Source organism: Anguilla anguilla, chromosome 12 (assembly GCF_013347855.1).
Source record: "Anguilla anguilla isolate fAngAng1 chromosome 12, fAngAng1.pri, whole genome shotgun sequence".
Taxonomy (NCBI): Eukaryota; Metazoa; Chordata; class Actinopteri; order Anguilliformes; family Anguillidae; genus Anguilla; species Anguilla anguilla.
In genome coordinates this window covers 26,299,980-26,318,024 of record NC_049212.1, presented here as the reverse complement: position 1 = coordinate 26,318,024, position 18,045 = coordinate 26,299,980, and the positions used below count along the sequence as shown (strand labels likewise).

The 18,045-nt window shown below is 46.3% G+C and overlaps 2 protein-coding genes across 7 annotated transcripts; both read right to left on the bottom strand.

Annotated features, from left to right (window-relative positions):
• Positions 1-852: 852 nt before the first annotated feature.
• On the bottom strand, positions 853-10,587 carry si:ch211-132b12.7 (uncharacterized protein LOC564531 homolog). 6 transcript variants are annotated; one of them, XM_035385174.1, is made up of 7 exons: positions 9,455-9,849; positions 7,253-7,435; positions 5,611-5,756; positions 5,166-5,254; positions 4,577-4,786; positions 3,631-3,803; positions 853-2,722 (listed from the first exon to the last, which is right to left on the bottom strand). In XM_035385174.1, exons 5-7 carry the CDS (start codon positions 4,749-4,751, stop codon positions 1,505-1,507), a joined length of 1,566 nt encoding a protein of 521 aa, XP_035241065.1. In that variant the 5' UTR covers positions 4,752-4,786; positions 5,166-5,254; positions 5,611-5,756; positions 7,253-7,435; positions 9,455-9,849; the 3' UTR covers positions 853-1,504. The 6 variants fall into 6 exon arrangements, with proteins under 6 accessions (XP_035241065.1, XP_035241067.1, XP_035241064.1 ...); XM_035385176.1 differs by having other exon boundaries at positions 5,637-5,756; XM_035385173.1 differs by lacking the exon at positions 5,611-5,756 and having other exon boundaries at positions 9,455-9,848.
• A 785-nt stretch (positions 10,588-11,372) lies between these two features.
• Positions 11,373-17,988, bottom strand: ccnp (cyclin P). The gene is made up of 10 exons (XM_035385183.1): positions 17,607-17,988; positions 16,762-16,862; positions 15,810-15,935; positions 15,540-15,609; positions 15,294-15,454; positions 14,477-14,575; positions 13,286-13,441; positions 12,648-12,806; positions 12,381-12,559; positions 11,373-12,147 (listed from the first exon to the last, which is right to left on the bottom strand). The coding sequence occupies exons 2-10, from the start codon at positions 16,813-16,815 to the stop codon at positions 11,895-11,897; spliced, it is 1,257 nt and encodes a 418-aa protein (XP_035241074.1). The 5' UTR covers positions 16,816-16,862; positions 17,607-17,988; the 3' UTR covers positions 11,373-11,894.
• Positions 17,989-18,045: the final 57 nt, after the last annotated feature.

Sequence of the window (18,045 nt, the reverse complement as noted above, 5' to 3'; positions counted from 1 at the left end):
CACACGCCTTGTCCAAATGAACTTTTTAAAAAATCACACGCAAATGACAATGTCAAACCATGATAGAACAAGCTCATTTATTTATGTTTTGTTTGTGTGTACAAATATGTGCATCGGCAGTGATGTTTCTAGGTGACAAAGCCCCCTGGGGAAACAGGAAGGGTAGTACACCTGCACCCCCCCTCCCACCACCCCCCGAACTCTCACAATGACTACGCGCCTCTACTCTGGGGTGCGTGTGCTGCGTAAGTAATTACAGCTGTCTGAAGTGTTTATCCTCCTCATAGTTTGTAGTGTCCTAACAATAACTACAGAGCACAATCTGGTCTTCAATGGGACAAAGGCTTTGTTCTTTTCCTTGCTGGTGTGTAAAGAAGGAAAAAAACTAAGCTGTAATAGTAGGAATAATAAACAAAGGCACACAGACTGTCTCTGGAAATACCGCTGGTCTTCACTAAAGGATGCACAGCTAAAAGAATACAAAGAAGGTTTATATGGGTTTAGAGACTATTGCTGCATTGAGTTTATAAAAAAACATGCCAGCACTCCCACAGCTCCTTAAATTATGTTGCTGATGCTCTTACACAAGACAGGAGCTGGCTTGATTCATACAGTCCACTGTACGGAAGTACACCGTTTCACTCAGGGGGGGTCTCGCATCCTTTAGGCCTTTCCTTTGACCTCTGACCTCCAGACACTCCACCCTCTTGGCCAACGCCCTGGATGCGGCTTTGAGAGTTCAGCGCAGATCCAAACCTTAGTTGGGGATTTTGTGGCAGAATACAAGGCCGGTTTGGAGGACACCATCATGGTAAAAAAACAGGGCGGTAACTACCTTTGATGACACCGAGGTAATGTCCTTGGTATTTTTATTCATGCCCATTTCCAACGCCTATATTCAATTTCATTCCGTCGTGAGAACATCGGTTGCAATTCACTTAGGAAGGGAATCAATGGTCTTTAAGATTTTCTGAAATGTAAGGCTAATCTACAGGCATATGTAGGCCTACAGCATTTACACCCTAAAATTTGTCCTTTATTAAATGACTAAATTAAAGGGAAAAAAGAATCTACTGCAGCCTAACCCCCCACCCTCACCCCAGCTGAGTCTCATGACCTTGATATTTTTTAGGTCCTTGTTATGCCCCTGACCAAAAAACTGTGTGGTGAACAGTGAACAGTCTGGGAGGGGGGGGGGGGGTACAAAGAGAGATTAAGAAAGGGGGGGGTGAATACAGTAAGGCCCTCCACCCCACCACACAGTAAGTCATTGATCACCTGTTCACTCTCTCTGGACCAATCAGATACACTTACTCCTCTACTCTACAGACTTGTCATGTCACTGTTGTTGCCTTCAAATTTCACACGCCTCTATTATCTAAGAGCTTCCAAGCATCAGTCAAGTGTCCAGACCAAGAGCCAATAAAGTAGAAAGTGAAGTGAGCTGCACTGAGTTTAGTGTTCTGTGAGGGGGGTGGCCCTCGAGGCCTTTCCTGGGTGGGTGTTAAAGCAGGCAGCCACTGGTGGAGCTGTCTGGTGGCATGACAATATCTGGGGGGGACTTGGCCCTGTGGACCCTGGCTGAAGGTGGGGCATGGGCATGACTGGGGGGGACGAGCAGCACCTCCTCTAGGTAGTCTAAGGGTGGGTCGGGAGTGGGGGCAAGGAGAGGGGAAGGCGGGGTAGCTTCGTTGTCGCGGTTGACGGTGGTGACAGCGACGACTGGGCTGCTCTTCCCGTTGGCGGTTGCGTTGCCCCTGGCGGCGGCGGCGGCGGCAGCGGCAGCCTCTTCCCCCGCTAGCTGCGGTCCTGCTCCCGCCCCGACCTCCAGGGCCAGGCAACCGAGGTTGGGGTAGCGGCCGGACTCGGCCATGGCCTGCAGCAGCTTGTCCCAGGCGGCGGGGGCGTGGAGGCCGGCCTGGGAGGCCTGGCACAGCAGGTGGGCGTGGTGGCGGAGCTGGGCGATGTCGCGCTCGGTGGCGGCGCTCTGCCGCAGCAGCTCCTGCGTGCGCAGGGTGATGTCCAGCAGCCCCGACTGGCTCAGGATCTCCACCGTGTTGAGGAAGCGCCGCTGGCGGGCCGAGGAGCCGGGGACCGCAGCCAGCGCTTCGGCCGGGCTGCGGGGGGCGGGGGTGGGCGGGGCCTCGGGCGCCTCGGAGCTGGAGACGGACGGGGACCCCAGGCCGCAGGAGTCGGAAGGGCAGGCGGCGGGTGGCTTCCGGGTGTGGCGGGGGCGGGGCAGGGAGGGTGACGGGTGGCGCTGGGGGTGGGGGAAGTTGCTGGCGGAGGCACGCGGGTGGGAGTGGGGTCGGCCGTCCTGCTGCTTGTGGTGGTGGTGCTGCTGCTTGTGCGTCTGGGAGGTGGTGGACACCGCCTCTCTCCTCTCCTCCATGCACACCCTCTTGCTCAAGCTCTGTCCCTCGCTCATGCTCACCTTCCCACTCCCCTTGCCCTGCTCGGGGGTCTTCTTGCTCGGGTGGGGCGCGATGCGGGGGTAGGAGTTGAGGATGGGGAGGTAGGTCCCCTTGCTGTTCTTGTTGCCCCCCCTCTCACCACCCTTCCGGGACGGGGGCTTCAGGACATGCAGGGGGGAGGGGCTGGCTACGCCCGGCTGCTGGATGAAGAGGAGCTGGGCAGGGCCCTGGGAGCTGTGGCCTGCCCCGCCCCCCCAGGTCAGCTGACCGGGCAGGAGCTGCTCTGAGCTGGACTGCACTGCCAGGGGCTACAGAGCATGAGGAAGAGGAGGACAGAGGAAATGAAGGGAGTGCGATAGGGAGAGAAAGGGATAGATAGAGAGAAGAGAGAAGAGAGAGGAAGGGGGAAGGGACAGGGAAAAAAGAAGACAGAGAGGAAGAACAGTCAAGGGGAGGGGGAAAGGCGAAAAAGAAGGACAGATACAGAGAGAGAGGAAATGGGGGACAGTAATAATAAAGGAATGACACAGAAAGTGAGGGGTGACAGTAAATGGAGAGGGGTGAGTGAAAGGCAGACACAGCTCACTCTTTTATTAAACGGGTAAAATTAACATCTGGGTTTGCTCTTGCTGATTGGCAGGGAAACAATATACTTACTTCATGTTTTGACACACAAAACTGAAATTAACAATGTTGGTTTATTTTAATTTAGTTTTTATGGATGCTAGAAACCCTCACTGAATCACCCTCAAAGGAACCCTGACTTCTCCCACCAGAAGAATCTTCGAAAAGCGACAATCACTTCTTTTTTGGCTGGACCGTAACAACGGGGCCAGCCCTACGAACGCAAATGTCTGTGAGTGACTGACTGATTGACTGATTGACTGACTGAGTGATGAAGTTACACCATTGGTCGGCCGGATCACATGTGTTAGATCCAGCCATATACTAGGTTTTAACCTGGTCTTGTTTTTACAGTTCCTAATATGTAGACTGACAATGAATCATGCTGCAATTACCAATTTTCTCTTTCGTTACTGGCACTATCATGTGCTCCTTTTGTCCATGAAATCTGACCATCCTGTATGGACTCTGTTTATAATATCTGATGATGCCAATATCCCACGGCACCCCCCCCCACCCCCCCTCGTTCGGCCCATTTCACACCATCCCTCCCACCCCCCTTCCCTCTGCTTCCACCTCCCCTCCCTCTCACCTGTTTCAGCACCAGGTTCTTAATAATGTAGATGGGGGTGAGTTCCCCAGCGCAGGATGAAGGGGTGCTGCCCCCACTGCTGGCCCCACCTCCGCTGCCAGCCCCGCCCCCTCCTCCCCTCCAGTTCCCACTCGAACTGCTGCGCTGGTCATCCAGTGAGTCTGACCCCGTATCTACAGGGGGGGGGGGGAGAGATGGAGATTGGATAGAACACAGAATAAGAGAAGAAGAGGGAGCGAAAACAGAAATGAGAGAGCAAGATACAGAAAGAGGGACGGAGAGTTGAAAGAGCAGGAAAGAGGAGGGATAGAGAAAGAAGAGAAGGGATAGAAATATAGCAAGCAGGAGGGAAAAAAGTGAGCGGGGTAGAGCAGAGTTAGAGAAAAAAAGACAGGTGGACACATGAAGGAAGGACAGAGGGAGAAGAGTTTGAATGGGCCTGACTGAGTCTGTTAGCACTGAAAACCCCACTTAAACCCACAGAGAATTTTGTTAAACTTGACACTCAAAACTCAATCCTCATGTGAGGATATTCTAAGTTTACTGAGAAAAATAAAAAAGCTACAGACACCGTCTGGATGACAATGCCCAATCCATTAGTGGAGATGGCTTGGAATACAAGCTACAATCTAGACTGGATATACAGTACCAAGTGTAGCTGAGTGAGTGAGTGAGAGTGTGTTTGTGCTTGTGTGAGTGCAGTACATTGAGAAACAATGTATTGTCGTGAAATTGTGTAATAAATGAACTTGTGCTTGTAAGACTGGGTGCTTGAGTGTGAGTGGGTGACTGCATGTGGAAGAAACTGAGAGAACAAAGGAATATGCACACGTAGGTATGCGTGAGCATGGTGTGTGCAACAGACTAGCACAGCACGTGTGGGCATTTCTGTGTTGTTCTGGCGAACAAAAACTGGTTTTGTTTGTGAAGCGCCACTCTTCCTCACCAGAATACCCAGAATCCTTTTCTGAGCTGCATCGCGAGGCCCGTCCACTGGCCTCCTCTTCCATGCCTGCTCTGCCCCGGGAGGCCAGCAGGGCGGCGCTGTTGCACTTGTCCTTCGCATTCTTGCTGGAGGAGCGGGCCACCCGCTCCCCGAGGCAGGCTTGCTCCTTCGGCATCCTGGTCCTTTCCAGAGGGGTGGGGGGAGGTGTCACTAGGGTGCAGGAGAGAATTTAAGGGCGGGGGTGAGATTTAGGAGAAGATTATAGCCTACAACAAATAGTAAAATGGGAGGTCTCTCTCTTCCATAATTGTGACACAATTTCAGAATAATAATGGGTCTTTCTGATAAAAGGTACACTTAAATATCCATAAGCATCCAACACAATGATGGGATGACTGTTAGCGATTGGTCAACAATTGGCTCTCCCAGTGGGCTATAGCAGCATCTTTTACTCAGGAAAATTGCAAGCATTATTGGGCTGAAAGGCCTGTACTTGTTTGTTTTATGTTATTTTATTTCTTTGTTATGTTTAATTTTATATGTTACGTTATATCTTACGTTATGTCACTCCAAGTAAGTGGAAACATACCTTCATTTTATTTTTGGGTAAACTGCCCTTTAACGTGCGGTGATGTCGGGACCTTGTTTTGAATGGCGCCAGTCAGACCAGTTCAAAGCCTGCAGTAAAACGAATAGAGACCGAAAGCAACACACATCAGCTGAGTGCTTCCGCCAAAGAACCCTCAGCAAATTTCATTGCTGGCTACCTTTTTGGACAGATCAAACTACTTTATGCTCGCATGAGCTTTATTTATGCTTTTTTATATATACAGCTATATGCAAATGTATTGGGACAGTAACACAATTTTTGTTGTTTTGTCTCTGTACTCCAGCTGAACTGGAATACCGACTGCGAGCCAGGCCTTACGCCTGAATCTTTGGATCATGAGCGGTTCCTTTCTTTCTTCACTTTCCATCACTTTGATACAGGTTAACACTCATTTCGTTCTAGAACTTTTTTTGCGAACTCTTACCTGGCCATTCTGTTCTTAGGGCTTACCAGTAGTTTGCATCTTGCACTGAACCCTCTCTGGTTATGCCGGTGTAGTTCTCTCTTTATAGTACTCTTTAACACACGTATGCCTACATCCTGGAGAGTGTTCCTGGTCCTGTTTGACAGCTGAAAAAGGGAAGTATTTCCTACATGGACCACCTGATATGGATGCAAATACCTTCAAATTAAAACTGACAGTCTGCACATTAACCTCATATTCATTGCTTTACTTCAAACCCAATGTGCTGGAGTGGAGCCAAAACAAAAGATGTGTCACTGTCCCAATACCTTTGAATTCAACTGTATTATCACTCCAAAAACAATAACATGAGCACCTGTGAGTATGTGGTTAAATATTAATATTCATCCATATTAATGGATACACATCAGGTATGGTTTTATAGTCAATGGAACTACAAACCATAAAACATTACATACACTAAAGACTGCGTAGTATTTGTGCCCCACAAACCTATAGCATTAATATTTAACCACTAACAAAATTATTCTACATTTTAACCTAAGAAAAGTTGCCTATTAGTATTTCAAATTTTTTTTTTTTTTTTTACAAATGATACAAACAATATTTTCAAATACCATCTCAAACAAAGCCACTATACACACATGCATATAAACACACACAAGTGCACCAATGTATATCATACTATTTTCATGAAACCCAGGCTCCTTTGTCACCCTCTCTGAAGCAGACCCCTACTCTCTTCCCGCCTATGTGTTCTAGCCACTCCCCTCATGAGTCATGACTCCTCCCTTTCTCCTCCCCAGCATCCGATCCTGAGTCAGCGTATCTGCCGCAATCCTGATACAGTACATTCTTGCACTGAAACTGATCATGGGTCAGCGCTCGTGGGCGAAATGGCTTGACAGCCCCATGTGTCTCTGCCCCTCCCTGGCCAGCTCCATGTGCGCAGACTCCTCCCCTTCCCTCCGTCTCTCTCCTCCCTCGCTCTCTCTGACTCTGCCCTCTCTCCGCCCCACTCAGCCTCTCTCTCTCGAGTGTGTCTGACAGCGTGACGTGCATAGCTTTGCTCTCCGCACACTCTCTGCCATGTGCACAGGCACAGCAGTGACGAAGCTCTCATTCACAATCACACGCATTCTCGAGCCACACACACACAAAGGGAGACGCACACGCTCTCTGACATGTGCATGGTGGTAACAGTAACGGAGCTCTCGTTCAAAGACAAATGGTGAACATTCAAACGTCTGATAGGTCTCACACAGACGCGCATGAGTACACACACATACACAGACAGACAAAAAGAACATACTTATGCACATTCACCAAAGCACCTCTACACACATTCTCTCTCACTCACACACACACACAAGAAAAAAAGAATACACTCATGCACACTCACTGAAACACAAGTACCCAATATTTTTTTCTCTCTCTCTCTCTCTCTCTCACACACACACACAAAGAATATACTCATGCAGACTCACTGAAACACACACGCACACAATATTGTCACAAACACATACACAAGTTAATGCGAAATAATTTATTGATACTGACAGTGACACTAATTGTACAAAAACAACATTTGAGCGCACATGCTCATGCACACACACACACACACACTAGCCTAAAGTGATACCTGAGGAAATTACTTCAATTACAAGTTGTGCAGTTGAAAGCAGGTAATACTCAATGCAACACCAAGGCTGTTCACACAGTTCATCTCCAATGAGTCGGTCCTGATAGAGTTTTGAAAGAAACCCTGGTTGATGTGGCACACCCATTGGGTTGAGTCTCTTCTGGTTCACAAATCTCCTGTATTCTGTGTGTAAGAGCCACACGTTAGCATGGCGATGGAAGTCAGAAATAATGCCTGTATTCAATCAACATTTGTCCTTTATTTTAATGCACTGTTAAAAGCAAGTGTTTGGCAAGTTCACCAATCACAAAAATTAACTTGGCAAACTGTATGAAGAGAAAACAAAAACCAACCCCAAGCATTGGGTGACTGTAAAGGTAAATTTGTGAATGGCTCCAGACTAAATTGTACGGGGTTACTATGGTATGTATTAAGCATCAGTGACAGTATGAGAAATCAATTGCGTTCCAATATCGTATTGTATCAATCTAAGCATTTCCATAAGTTCAAATGTGCTACTGGGCTCTTTGCTGTTGGGTCCAGGTCCTTCATGATGTCATGAAGCACCTGACGTAATGGCGAATAAATGTTTTGGTCTCATTGCATATCTCTTCCCATAGTTTCAGGAAAATAAAAGCATTCTGTGATAACTTTTTATTTTTGTTTCAACTATTTTCAGCCATTTTGCAATAACCTTAAGTTTAAGTTGACTGAGTCGAGGTCTATGTTTTTATGTAGTTCAGAGTGTTCAGAGAGGAGGACAAAAATATCAAATGTGAGGCCACATCATTGCTGTCCTCTTGCAGCCAATGGTTACTAGTAGGGGCTGTCAGGGATTTTGCGCCCCATGAAAACATTTCACATTGGGCCCCACCACAGCAGGCCACCTCATCCCTGCACAATTACAGTCCCAATGCCCATTGGAAATTTAAATTGCTTTTGAATTTTTTTAACGAAAAACTGAGTCAGTTTGGTCCAAAGTCAGGCTAGTGGGTCTATATTTATATTTCACATGTAGCCTAGTCATTCTCTCTTTTTTTTGTAAGGGGGTACAGTGGTATATGGTTTTAAACGCTCCACGCTATGATGACATTATAAACAGATTGAGGTGGCATTATGGGTGTTTTTAATTTATTTCATGTATTATAGGTTTGATCTAAATGCAGTGACAGCATTTAGTTGTGCTGCCGTGGTAACCCATTTCTACGTTTGCGGGTCAGGCACTCTACACAGCAAGAAAATGTATTATTATTATTATTTTTCTAAAGTGCTGCAAGGGTAAGAGCCAGAGAACTGTTCAGTGGTAACAGCAATAGATTCGCTTACAGTCACAGCGGTCCAGAATGTAAACAAGTCATAGGTTCTTCACGGTAAGAAGAAATTTTACGACAACTGTGTCTGCCACGTGACAGCGTGGCTCGCCAGAGCGCTGTTCTCCGTATCAGAACTCCTAAGTATTGTCTGCGAAGCGGGTGTATGGAGCTGTGACGGGACAGCAGCTCAGACCCCCGCCACCCTATTCTACCTGTTATGTAATACTATGACTTGGCTGAGATAACATTAGCCACACAAATCCCACTCACTTCCTCGAATAACAAACTCTCTCGCTCTCTCTCTCTCTCTCTCTCTCTCTCTCACACACACACACACACACAATAATTTATTGCTATACTTGTGAGGACTTCCCATTGGCTACATTCATTCCATAACCTCTAACCCTAACCCCAACCACTACATGCCTAACCTTCACCTAATTGTAACCCTAACCCTAAGTTCTAACCCTAAAACAGCCTCTTGAACTTGTGGGGACCAGGAAAAGGTCCCCACCTTGCGTAATTTCTCATCTTTCTATCCTTGTGGGGACATTTGGTTCTCACAAAGATAGTAATACGTGTCCACACACACACACACACACAATTTCTACAATCCATCTGCTGTAACGTTATTTTTTCTGAACCGGTCTATACTGCCAATTATGCGAGTATACAGCTAGAAGAAACAGTTATGAAACACTGAAACGTTTGCTAACAAATAACAAATTAGGCTAATTTATCTGATCATTTCACACATGCGCCTTAACAATGCACCCATATGTAGTCTTTTAAACTCGTTTTGTGAAAATCAAGTAAAAATAATTTTAGGAAGAACAGCATTTTACATCTGATTACATATCTGATTGACAAAAGGAAACGCCGCCCTTACCGTTAAAGCTGTTTTTCCCCTGCCAATGCAAGTTCATTCAGCTTGGTAGCTAGCAAGATAGCTAGCTACCCAGGCGTTACTGTCACCCTGCCGTTCACCAGAGCACACTAGCTAACTACTTAGCTAGACAGCTAGCCAAATAGCTAGCTAGGACAACATTTTCCACTGAATTGCTTGTGGCGTATCATCTCCACAGTCGTGTCGCCCAGCCGAATGGACCAGGCATCTTCGTGAGGTTTATACCTGAAGCGGTGAACGGCCCTACCTGAATGATATAAGGCTGCTAGTGTAGCCACCAAGTGCAGACCTACAGTCTACGGTGCAGACCCGAAACGCAACCTGAGATGGAAAACGCCCCTCACCCCTCCCCTCAGTATGACTGACACCAGCTAATCCAGCCCCAAACAGTAGTGACGTTACAAAGTCTGTGCTATGGCCAATCCCGTGAGAAATCACGTGTAGGGGTGGGACGTGCACAGATCAGTGGCCCCCCACGTGAGTGGCGAAGCATGGAACAGAGGCATCGAGATACACAAGAGCAGGAGCTATTGACAGAAGACATCGCCATATTTGTAATGGTCAGCGGATTTGTGCAATCATGCATTACGTTGATATGACAATATTTGTTGTTACTTCTGCATTTTAACTGTGACCAGAAACAAGAAGCAGGGTCAATGCAAGTGACGTCAAAGTGGCGGAAAGACATTTACGGATCCACCAGTCCAAAACAGACTATAAAAATAGACCAAAACAATGGATAGACAATGGAAGTCATGCTCACGTGTTACCCGTTTAGCATATTGTATTTCTGCACTTATCTCGGTGGCTGAAATGTTAATTTGGTAGCTTTGTCTTGTGTGCACACCTCTTTAAAGTATGGAATACACGAATGCAGTTTTCTGACAAACATTAAGGTGAATTCATCAAGGGAGATTAGTCTTGAAAAATACTGGGCAACTCTCTAACAACCCCGACGAGCAGCTACGTACAGAATTATCGGCAAGTCCTGGATCGAGGACGAGAAAAATTGCGGTACTAACAATTCTAGTCTGTTCCGCCCTCCTGCGCTGTTCAACTCTATCAGTCTCAAACGTTCCCTCAGCTGTTCGGCTCCTACTCCACGTGGACTTCCCCCGACCACGATGAAGTTAGCGTGCCCATTCCAACCAATGAGCGAGCCGGGTGTGCGGCAACATGTGAGCAGAGCTTCTGGGGCGTGGCCCGCACGAGAGGCGCACATGTACTGCGCCATGAGTGTGTACTTGGGAGGACGATCAGGTACTCCCGAGGCTTGCCGACGTCATAGTCTTATTGCAAAATACACACTTGCACACTGACAGTCAGGCACACCTCCTCTGGCACACAAGTGTCTTGGAGCAGAACATCTGCTGCTCCCCAATTTGTTATTACAAGACCACCACCATGATTATGAACCATCTGTAATTCTTAGTACTCTTAGTACCATAGCCAAGTGTTTTTTGTCAACCCCAATCTTCCAGAAACTGAATGCAAATTATAATTTGCATCAAGTTTGAGGAAAAGAAACAAAGTTATGCATTTCAAGTGAGCTTCATAAAAGTTGTGAAAAAACATTTGTTCAGTGTATTGTCCTTCATTATTTTTGCAAGAACTATGGCAAACATTAACATACATTAAACATAACATTTGTTTTATCAAGGTGCATAAAAAATGGCAGGGGCCAGCACAGATAGAAAGTACTTTATGGACATGACAGAAAGTAGTCTATGGACATGACTGCGATGTGAAAGCCTGAACTGTACTGCACCAAGCACTCACATCTTGTGTGTATTCTCATATTGCCCAACCAAGCTTTTTTTTTTCCAATTAAGACCAAATACTCTGTGAAACATATTTTGAGTTAAAGCATGGGAATAGAAGCTTAGGAAAAAAAGGTCACTTTTACAGTTTTGCATCAGACATGACAATTTTTTTTATTTTTACATAATTAAAAGTTTGCTTCAAAACCCCAAGACAAGCCGACATGCAGAAACACTTAAATGTTTCAAAGTGCTTTAATAAAGTGGACACATCACTTCTCTTTAACCGGTATTCAGCCACTGATGGCAGTTGACCATTCACATTACAGGCCTGAGATTTGTGGCAGAATATTCTTGTTTTTGGAACACTAAAATAAACTACAAAGACATCAAGACAAACTTAATACAATTCATTTTCTTCTATAAAAATTATTGGGGCAACTATAAGGAATGAGTAATTGCAGTAAGAACCATCATTCATCATTCCACTATGAAATGTCCTGAATATTCATCTCATCAAAATGAATAGCTGGGGGAGGGGCATAAGAGCTGGGAGGGCATAGGCATTTTACCGACACTGCAATGTGCCCTGGTTTTGATTGGCTCTTACTGTGCAGTGTGGAGAGCTAGGAGGTAGGCGATGCTCCAGTGCTGATTCTCACTCAGGTATGCGTTCGCATGTAATGGCCCGTCTCTCCGGCCCGCATGCCTTTCAGGGGCCCCTCCCGGACCTGGGGCCTGACCGGGGCTCCGCCAGGCCCCAGCAGGTAAGGGGCACTCTGCAGGCCGGGGTGGCCACTGACTTGCAGGGTCTTGGCAGTCGAGAACTTCACAAAGGTGGCACGGGTCTCCCGTTCCTGCGCCCCAGATGCCGTCACGGCCAGGATGTGCATGATTCGCTGGAGCATGGGTTCGCTGCGATGGGGGATGTGGTGGTATTAGAACCCAAAAAAAACCTGGTAATCTTACACAAGGACCAGGGCTAGAAAGTGGTCAGCAGCGAGAGGTTTCATAAACCCCAAAACGAGTGGAGCCAAAATCAAGAATTGCTTTCAAAAAAATAAATCAGAAAGGACATAGAACCTCCATCCATTATGGGATTCCAAACAATTGTCATTAAGGTTGGGTAATACTGCCTACCCAGTTACCTGCAGATGTGGAGGCTGGTGGCAATACACCATGCTGTCTCACTTTCAGGACTGTGTGCCTCCTGTAGTACCAACCTGGCCAGGCAGAGCGCAGCACTGGCCAGCTGCACAGGCTGGAACACAACACACTGATTCTCCAGCAGCGACAACTCCAGCAGGTAGCGGGCCATCCACACCACCTGGACAGAGATAGACGAGGTTAGGGTTGAGTGCGAACGGTCAAGGTCCTGCCACCAGAGGAGCGTAGCACAGGCGAGGCCCCCTGACCTTGTCACTGCAGTGGGCGATGGAGGCCGTTAGAAGCAGGAAGTGCAAGGGAGGACAGTGGGACAGCTCAAAGTCGAGCTCACACAGGACACGCCGCTCCATGCGAAGCAGCTGCCGCTTGCTGTAACTGTTGTCCATCAGGAAACACAGCTCAGAGATCTGAGAGGGGGGCAGAGACAGACAGAGCCAAGGGTGAAGCCAGTAGGCTGGACTATATGCAGCTTCTAAGAGGCGATTGTGTGGCTGCAATATGTGGGTTGCTGCGGGAGTGTTGCCGTAAACCAGGAAACTTGCTTGCAGTCCATTTTCAACTGCAATAACAAGTTAAATCTGTTCTCGGTGTCCCCCAGCCTCTTTCCTTTGGATGAAAAATAACGCTTTCCACACCAGTCTGGTCATAACATCTAGTCATCTGAAAGCTCATTTTACTCATCTGAAATTTACATTTTGATTTAGAACTAAATTCCCTTGCACAAAACTAGGACCACAGAGGGCCACAGTGGCTGCAGGTGTTTGAGCTTCCCTTTCACTTGGCAGCCAGTGTAGACCAGGTGTGGACTCTTCAGTCTGCGGCTACGTTCTGAAATGCACACCGTGGCTCTCCAGCACTGGAGTTTGAGACGCCTGCAGCACAGTACCTCCGGCAACAGGCACTCCTCCTTCTTCCCGGCCAGGAAGAGGCAGACCATGCCCAGCAGCTGCAAGTTGGAAATGGACACCTTGATCTGGCGCATGGCACGGTTCAGCAGGTGCACGGTCAGGTAGAGAGTCTCCTCTGAGAAGTTGAACATCTCCTGTTGGGGGGGGGGGGGGGGCAGAGGGAAGGGTGTGACCACAGCACAGGGGCACTGGCTGCAGCCTTACCCTCTTCTGTAGCGGACTCAGTCTCCTAATAAGAGCTACTACAGCTACACCAGGGGACCCCCTTCCCAGGTAATATCCACTTCTGGATTTCACGTCAACCTCTGCACTTTCTGAACATTTCTGATCATTTACACAGTCAGAACATTTTAAACATTTCAAAACATTTCACTGCACTCTTATCTGCCGGTGGTGTATACATACATACATACATGTGTGTGTATGTGTGTATATGTGGTGTAGAAATAGAAATCCAGAAAACGACAGTCATCCAGGAACTATGTTACCCCACCTAGGTCTGAACAGCCCAAATGCAGAAAAGGATTTTGCAGGAAATTCACAGGATGGACAGGTTTTTGGTTTATGATCAAAATGCAACACTAGTAACTTGTAGCCTATATACTTCACCTGCCTTGTAAAACAGACTATTATACAGCAGATTTGTCCACTTGTATGCAAGAATGTACAACCACCATTTTGAACCCATTTCCATTAACTAAACCATTGCATCCCTCATATCATTTGTACATATTTGCAAGCATCCATGGGATTGCAAACTTACACCTTACTTCCTGTACATCAGTTTTTTACCCCTCTTGAGCAATTAGTCTTGGAAAATGTGAAAGTTCTTCCATTGTAAGGGATGAAAAACACTTAAATACAGGCGAGTCATTGCAGTGTGCTTTGAGCTGTTCGTATTCCACAAATGGCTAAGTTCCAGATGTGACCTCTCAAAATAAATAATTTTCAACCACACACTAAAAAGAAACAGTTGAGTCGTGACAATTTAGAATCTTTTAACATAAATCAGTTTGTGATATTAAGAGGATAAACAATAAGATCAACAGTTAAATTAAAGGACCAAAATTACTTCCTAGTACTGTTGGAAACTGGCACACACAAGGAGACCCCTAGGCCCAGGTTTAAAAAGGGTGACTGGTGCCGAAGGAAGCAGGAGCAGCACTCACATGGACCTGGATCAGCCAGTCCACCACGATGGCACGAGCAGCATCGGTGAACGGGCGGGGCAGCTCCATGCACGGAAAGGTGTAATGCAACTGAGATCTCTGAGAAGCAAAGGCAGAAAAGACATCATTAAAGCGGTCTGCAATACAACCATGATCTCCGAGTAATGAACGACTGGTTTTCCTTTTCTTTTATGGGCCTCAACAAGCACAAAAACAAAACATTTAAAAAAATAAAAACAAAAATGAAATGATAGCTGCAGTCCATCGTGTTTTTGTGGTTTCCTTTCAGTCTGCAGGTTGAAAATGCATGTGGAAGCCAGCACTCAATGACCTCAAAACTTTAGTGCTGAATCAAACCACAAAGCAGCAGATGATGTGGCCCAGATTTACAGGTTCAATTTTGTGCACTTATGTTCTTGCATTTAAAACTTTAAGCCATGAGATGCACTTTCCACACTTATAAACAGGGAAATAATAGCATTTCTTTGATGCAAAGTAAGTAGTTTCTAAAAGATGAGAGCAGGAGGTCTGACATGCCCAGTTTGTATAGATATTCACTACATGTAGTCCACTAAATGGTCGCACTACAAATAGTAGTTTAAGTGGGCAGTATACAAATGGTTTTGCCTTCAGGATAATTTTTTATTTATTTATTTTTTTTTTTTTTTTAATGACAAATCAACTGAATAAAATAGCCTTGATATCATAGTATTTGTTTTCTTCGGTTCTTTAGGTATAATAAAAGTATAGTTGATTGCACAACCATTCCCTGGACCTTCACATGTACAGCTGTCAGAATCTCCCCTCAGTTCCTCACCATCATGTCTGAGAAGATGTCCCAGGCATAGGTCCTGTCATGCACGAGGCCCAGCGTTTCCATGGTGAGCTCCATTTCTCTGCGCAACAGCCCTGGCACCAGCACACGCAGCCCCGGCAGGCCGTGCAGACACTGCAGCAAGACCTCCTCCTCACGCCCGTCTGCGCAGACGAGCAAGTCAACCAACCAGGAACCACAAACCTGCGATGGGACAGCCGCACGGAGGGCAGCGATTCCAACCCGTACCTGTAGAGCCGTTCTGCTCTGCATAGCCCATAACGATACCATCTTCTGCCGAAACCGGCATCCTCCTTGCCTACACACACACACACACACAATGGTCATTTACTCACAGAAATCCCTTGGTTCCTTTACTGAGATAATGACCAAAAAAGGGAGAAGTGAATAGGACCAGCGTATCAGTGACTAGGAGGGAGGAGGGTTGTTGGGTAAACGATCTGAAGGAAAGCCTGACTGTGCAGAAGCGCAAAAGGGGAGGCGGGGGGACTGCTGTACCCATCTGCACTCGGGCGTGGTCTTGCAGTGCGGCCCCCTGGGCTCCTCGCTCTCGGCCAGTGACCGCCTCTCCTTGGGCCCGCGGGTATTGGCCCAGGTCCGCAGGGGCGCGCGCCTCTCCTCTGCCTGCATGCAACACGCAAGAGCCCGATCGCTCGCATATTAGCACCGGCCCTCTGCTGCATGGATGCAATGCAGCAGGGACAGGTTCCTCAGACAGTCAGTCAGTCTTTATTTTTCTATAGCACACAGGTTGTCACACAATTAAAAAAAATAGAGCAAAGAATAAAATAAATGTTGGGAAATCATTTCCAAACCTTTTAAAAGACAACCAACCTGAACTCCTGGAAAATGCTGGGAAGCAGGAGGTCAATAAAACGTATGGGGGAAAATACACCATAACTTTTACTATCAATTAGTTTTTCACAAGAACAATTCTTAAGGCTATGGATAAGCAGTCAAACATCTGATGGCATTCCTGAATACAGTGCAAGACCCTCAAGGTTTTTGAGGCCACTGGAATGACATTCCTGAAGGGTAAATCAAGTGTAATAGCGTTTAAACTACGTGGACGAAATCTTCGAATTGTCAACAATTACACCTAATCACTTTATTTAGACTTCGCGACAGTACGATGGTCAGTGGAAGCGATCATTTAAATAAAGGGTTTCGGAAGTCTAGCCAAGGTTTTAAAACTACAAAAAAGGACGTCAATAGAAAAATGTGAACAGAAAACGCATTTAATATCTTCAAATAACACTGGCAGTTTAAGAAATTTTGGTTGATTGCTTTTTTATCAAATTGGGCTACCCGGTAGGCCTACATGTGTGAGGTTTTTCAGAATTTTTTCTTTCTTTTTGATGCAATTAGCCTACTATCTGTGCAACTGCTCCAAGGATATCTAAATAAATTCCTGTTGGTTTTGATGTTAAAAGCAGAACGTCAAGCTCACCTTCTTGTGTAGGTCCAATAGTGGCCTGGAATCGCAGAAACCGGTTTGGGTCATGGCGATTCAAACGGGGGGGAGGCGATTTAATGCGGCGGCCAAAGCTCCTCCAGGCACGGTCCAGTGGCAAAGGGATTAAAAGTTGAAACAGTTGCCTAAGTGGCAGCTAATAAACACACCTGGTTAATTGATTAGAGGGTGGCCATACTTGATCTGTACGGTCGGCGATTGGGACCAAAACTCAGGACAGCATGAATAAGCCTACTCATTTTTTGTTTAGTCTAGGATTATTTTAACTGCCATGTAGCTAACGTATGCTATAGTTTCAGTGTTTGTCATTTATATAAAGATGGTATTGACATCGACAGTAATTAGCCTTCGGGTCAAGTGAAAAATCTCACACATAAGATTAAGAGCCAGAGACGTTTCAGTAATCAGATATTTTACTAGCAGATTTCTAATAGGTTAATAATTTCAACAATAATAGTAGGCTAGGTCTAATAACTATGACAATCAATTAAATAACTGATATCCTGTAACAAGTTCATCGACCTGCCAGAGAAATATTTGCTCCTAGACAAAAATCTATTTCACTCCCCCACCCAAATCAGAAGCTATCAATCTAGGTCCATTCATGCTACTGAGAGCAAAATCACATTCGTGACTGCTGGTTGTCACATTCAAAATACAGAGGCCCCAGAAACCGCAAAGCTACATGTAACATTTTAAAAAGCAATAGTTCCATTTCTGACAAACGATTCAGTCATTCCAGCCATTGCATTAGGTTATTGGTACAAACTTTTTTATACATCTCTTTACGTGCTTGTGAGTTGCCATCATTCGGTCCATACTTTCATTAGTTGTCAGATTCCAGGTTTGGTGTGAAGCATGAGAAAACGAGGGGGACCCCAGGAAAAGTTCGAGGCCTTCGGTTGATTCACATTCATAAAGAGGCATACGCGCTGAGCGGATACTTGGTTATGTAATATGCAAGGCCTAGTCGCCCCCTAGCGGAAATTCTTTTGTCTGAAGGAAATGAAATGTGGGGGAAAAAATCGAAACACATTTGCGCCCGCGCGTGCAGTTCTTAGATCCAATCCTGAGGAAGATCCCAGGCTTGCTCCAGCAAAAAAAAAAAAAATAAAGAAATGGCTGGTTGTAAAATCACGAATTTCAGAGGTCATGCCTTCCTGTCCATTTCATTACAGTGGCAAAAGACAGGACAAGGCAGGTGGCAGAAGAGTCCTGAGAAGTGGGCGGTGGTGTTACTGTGCTGGTGACCGTTTCATC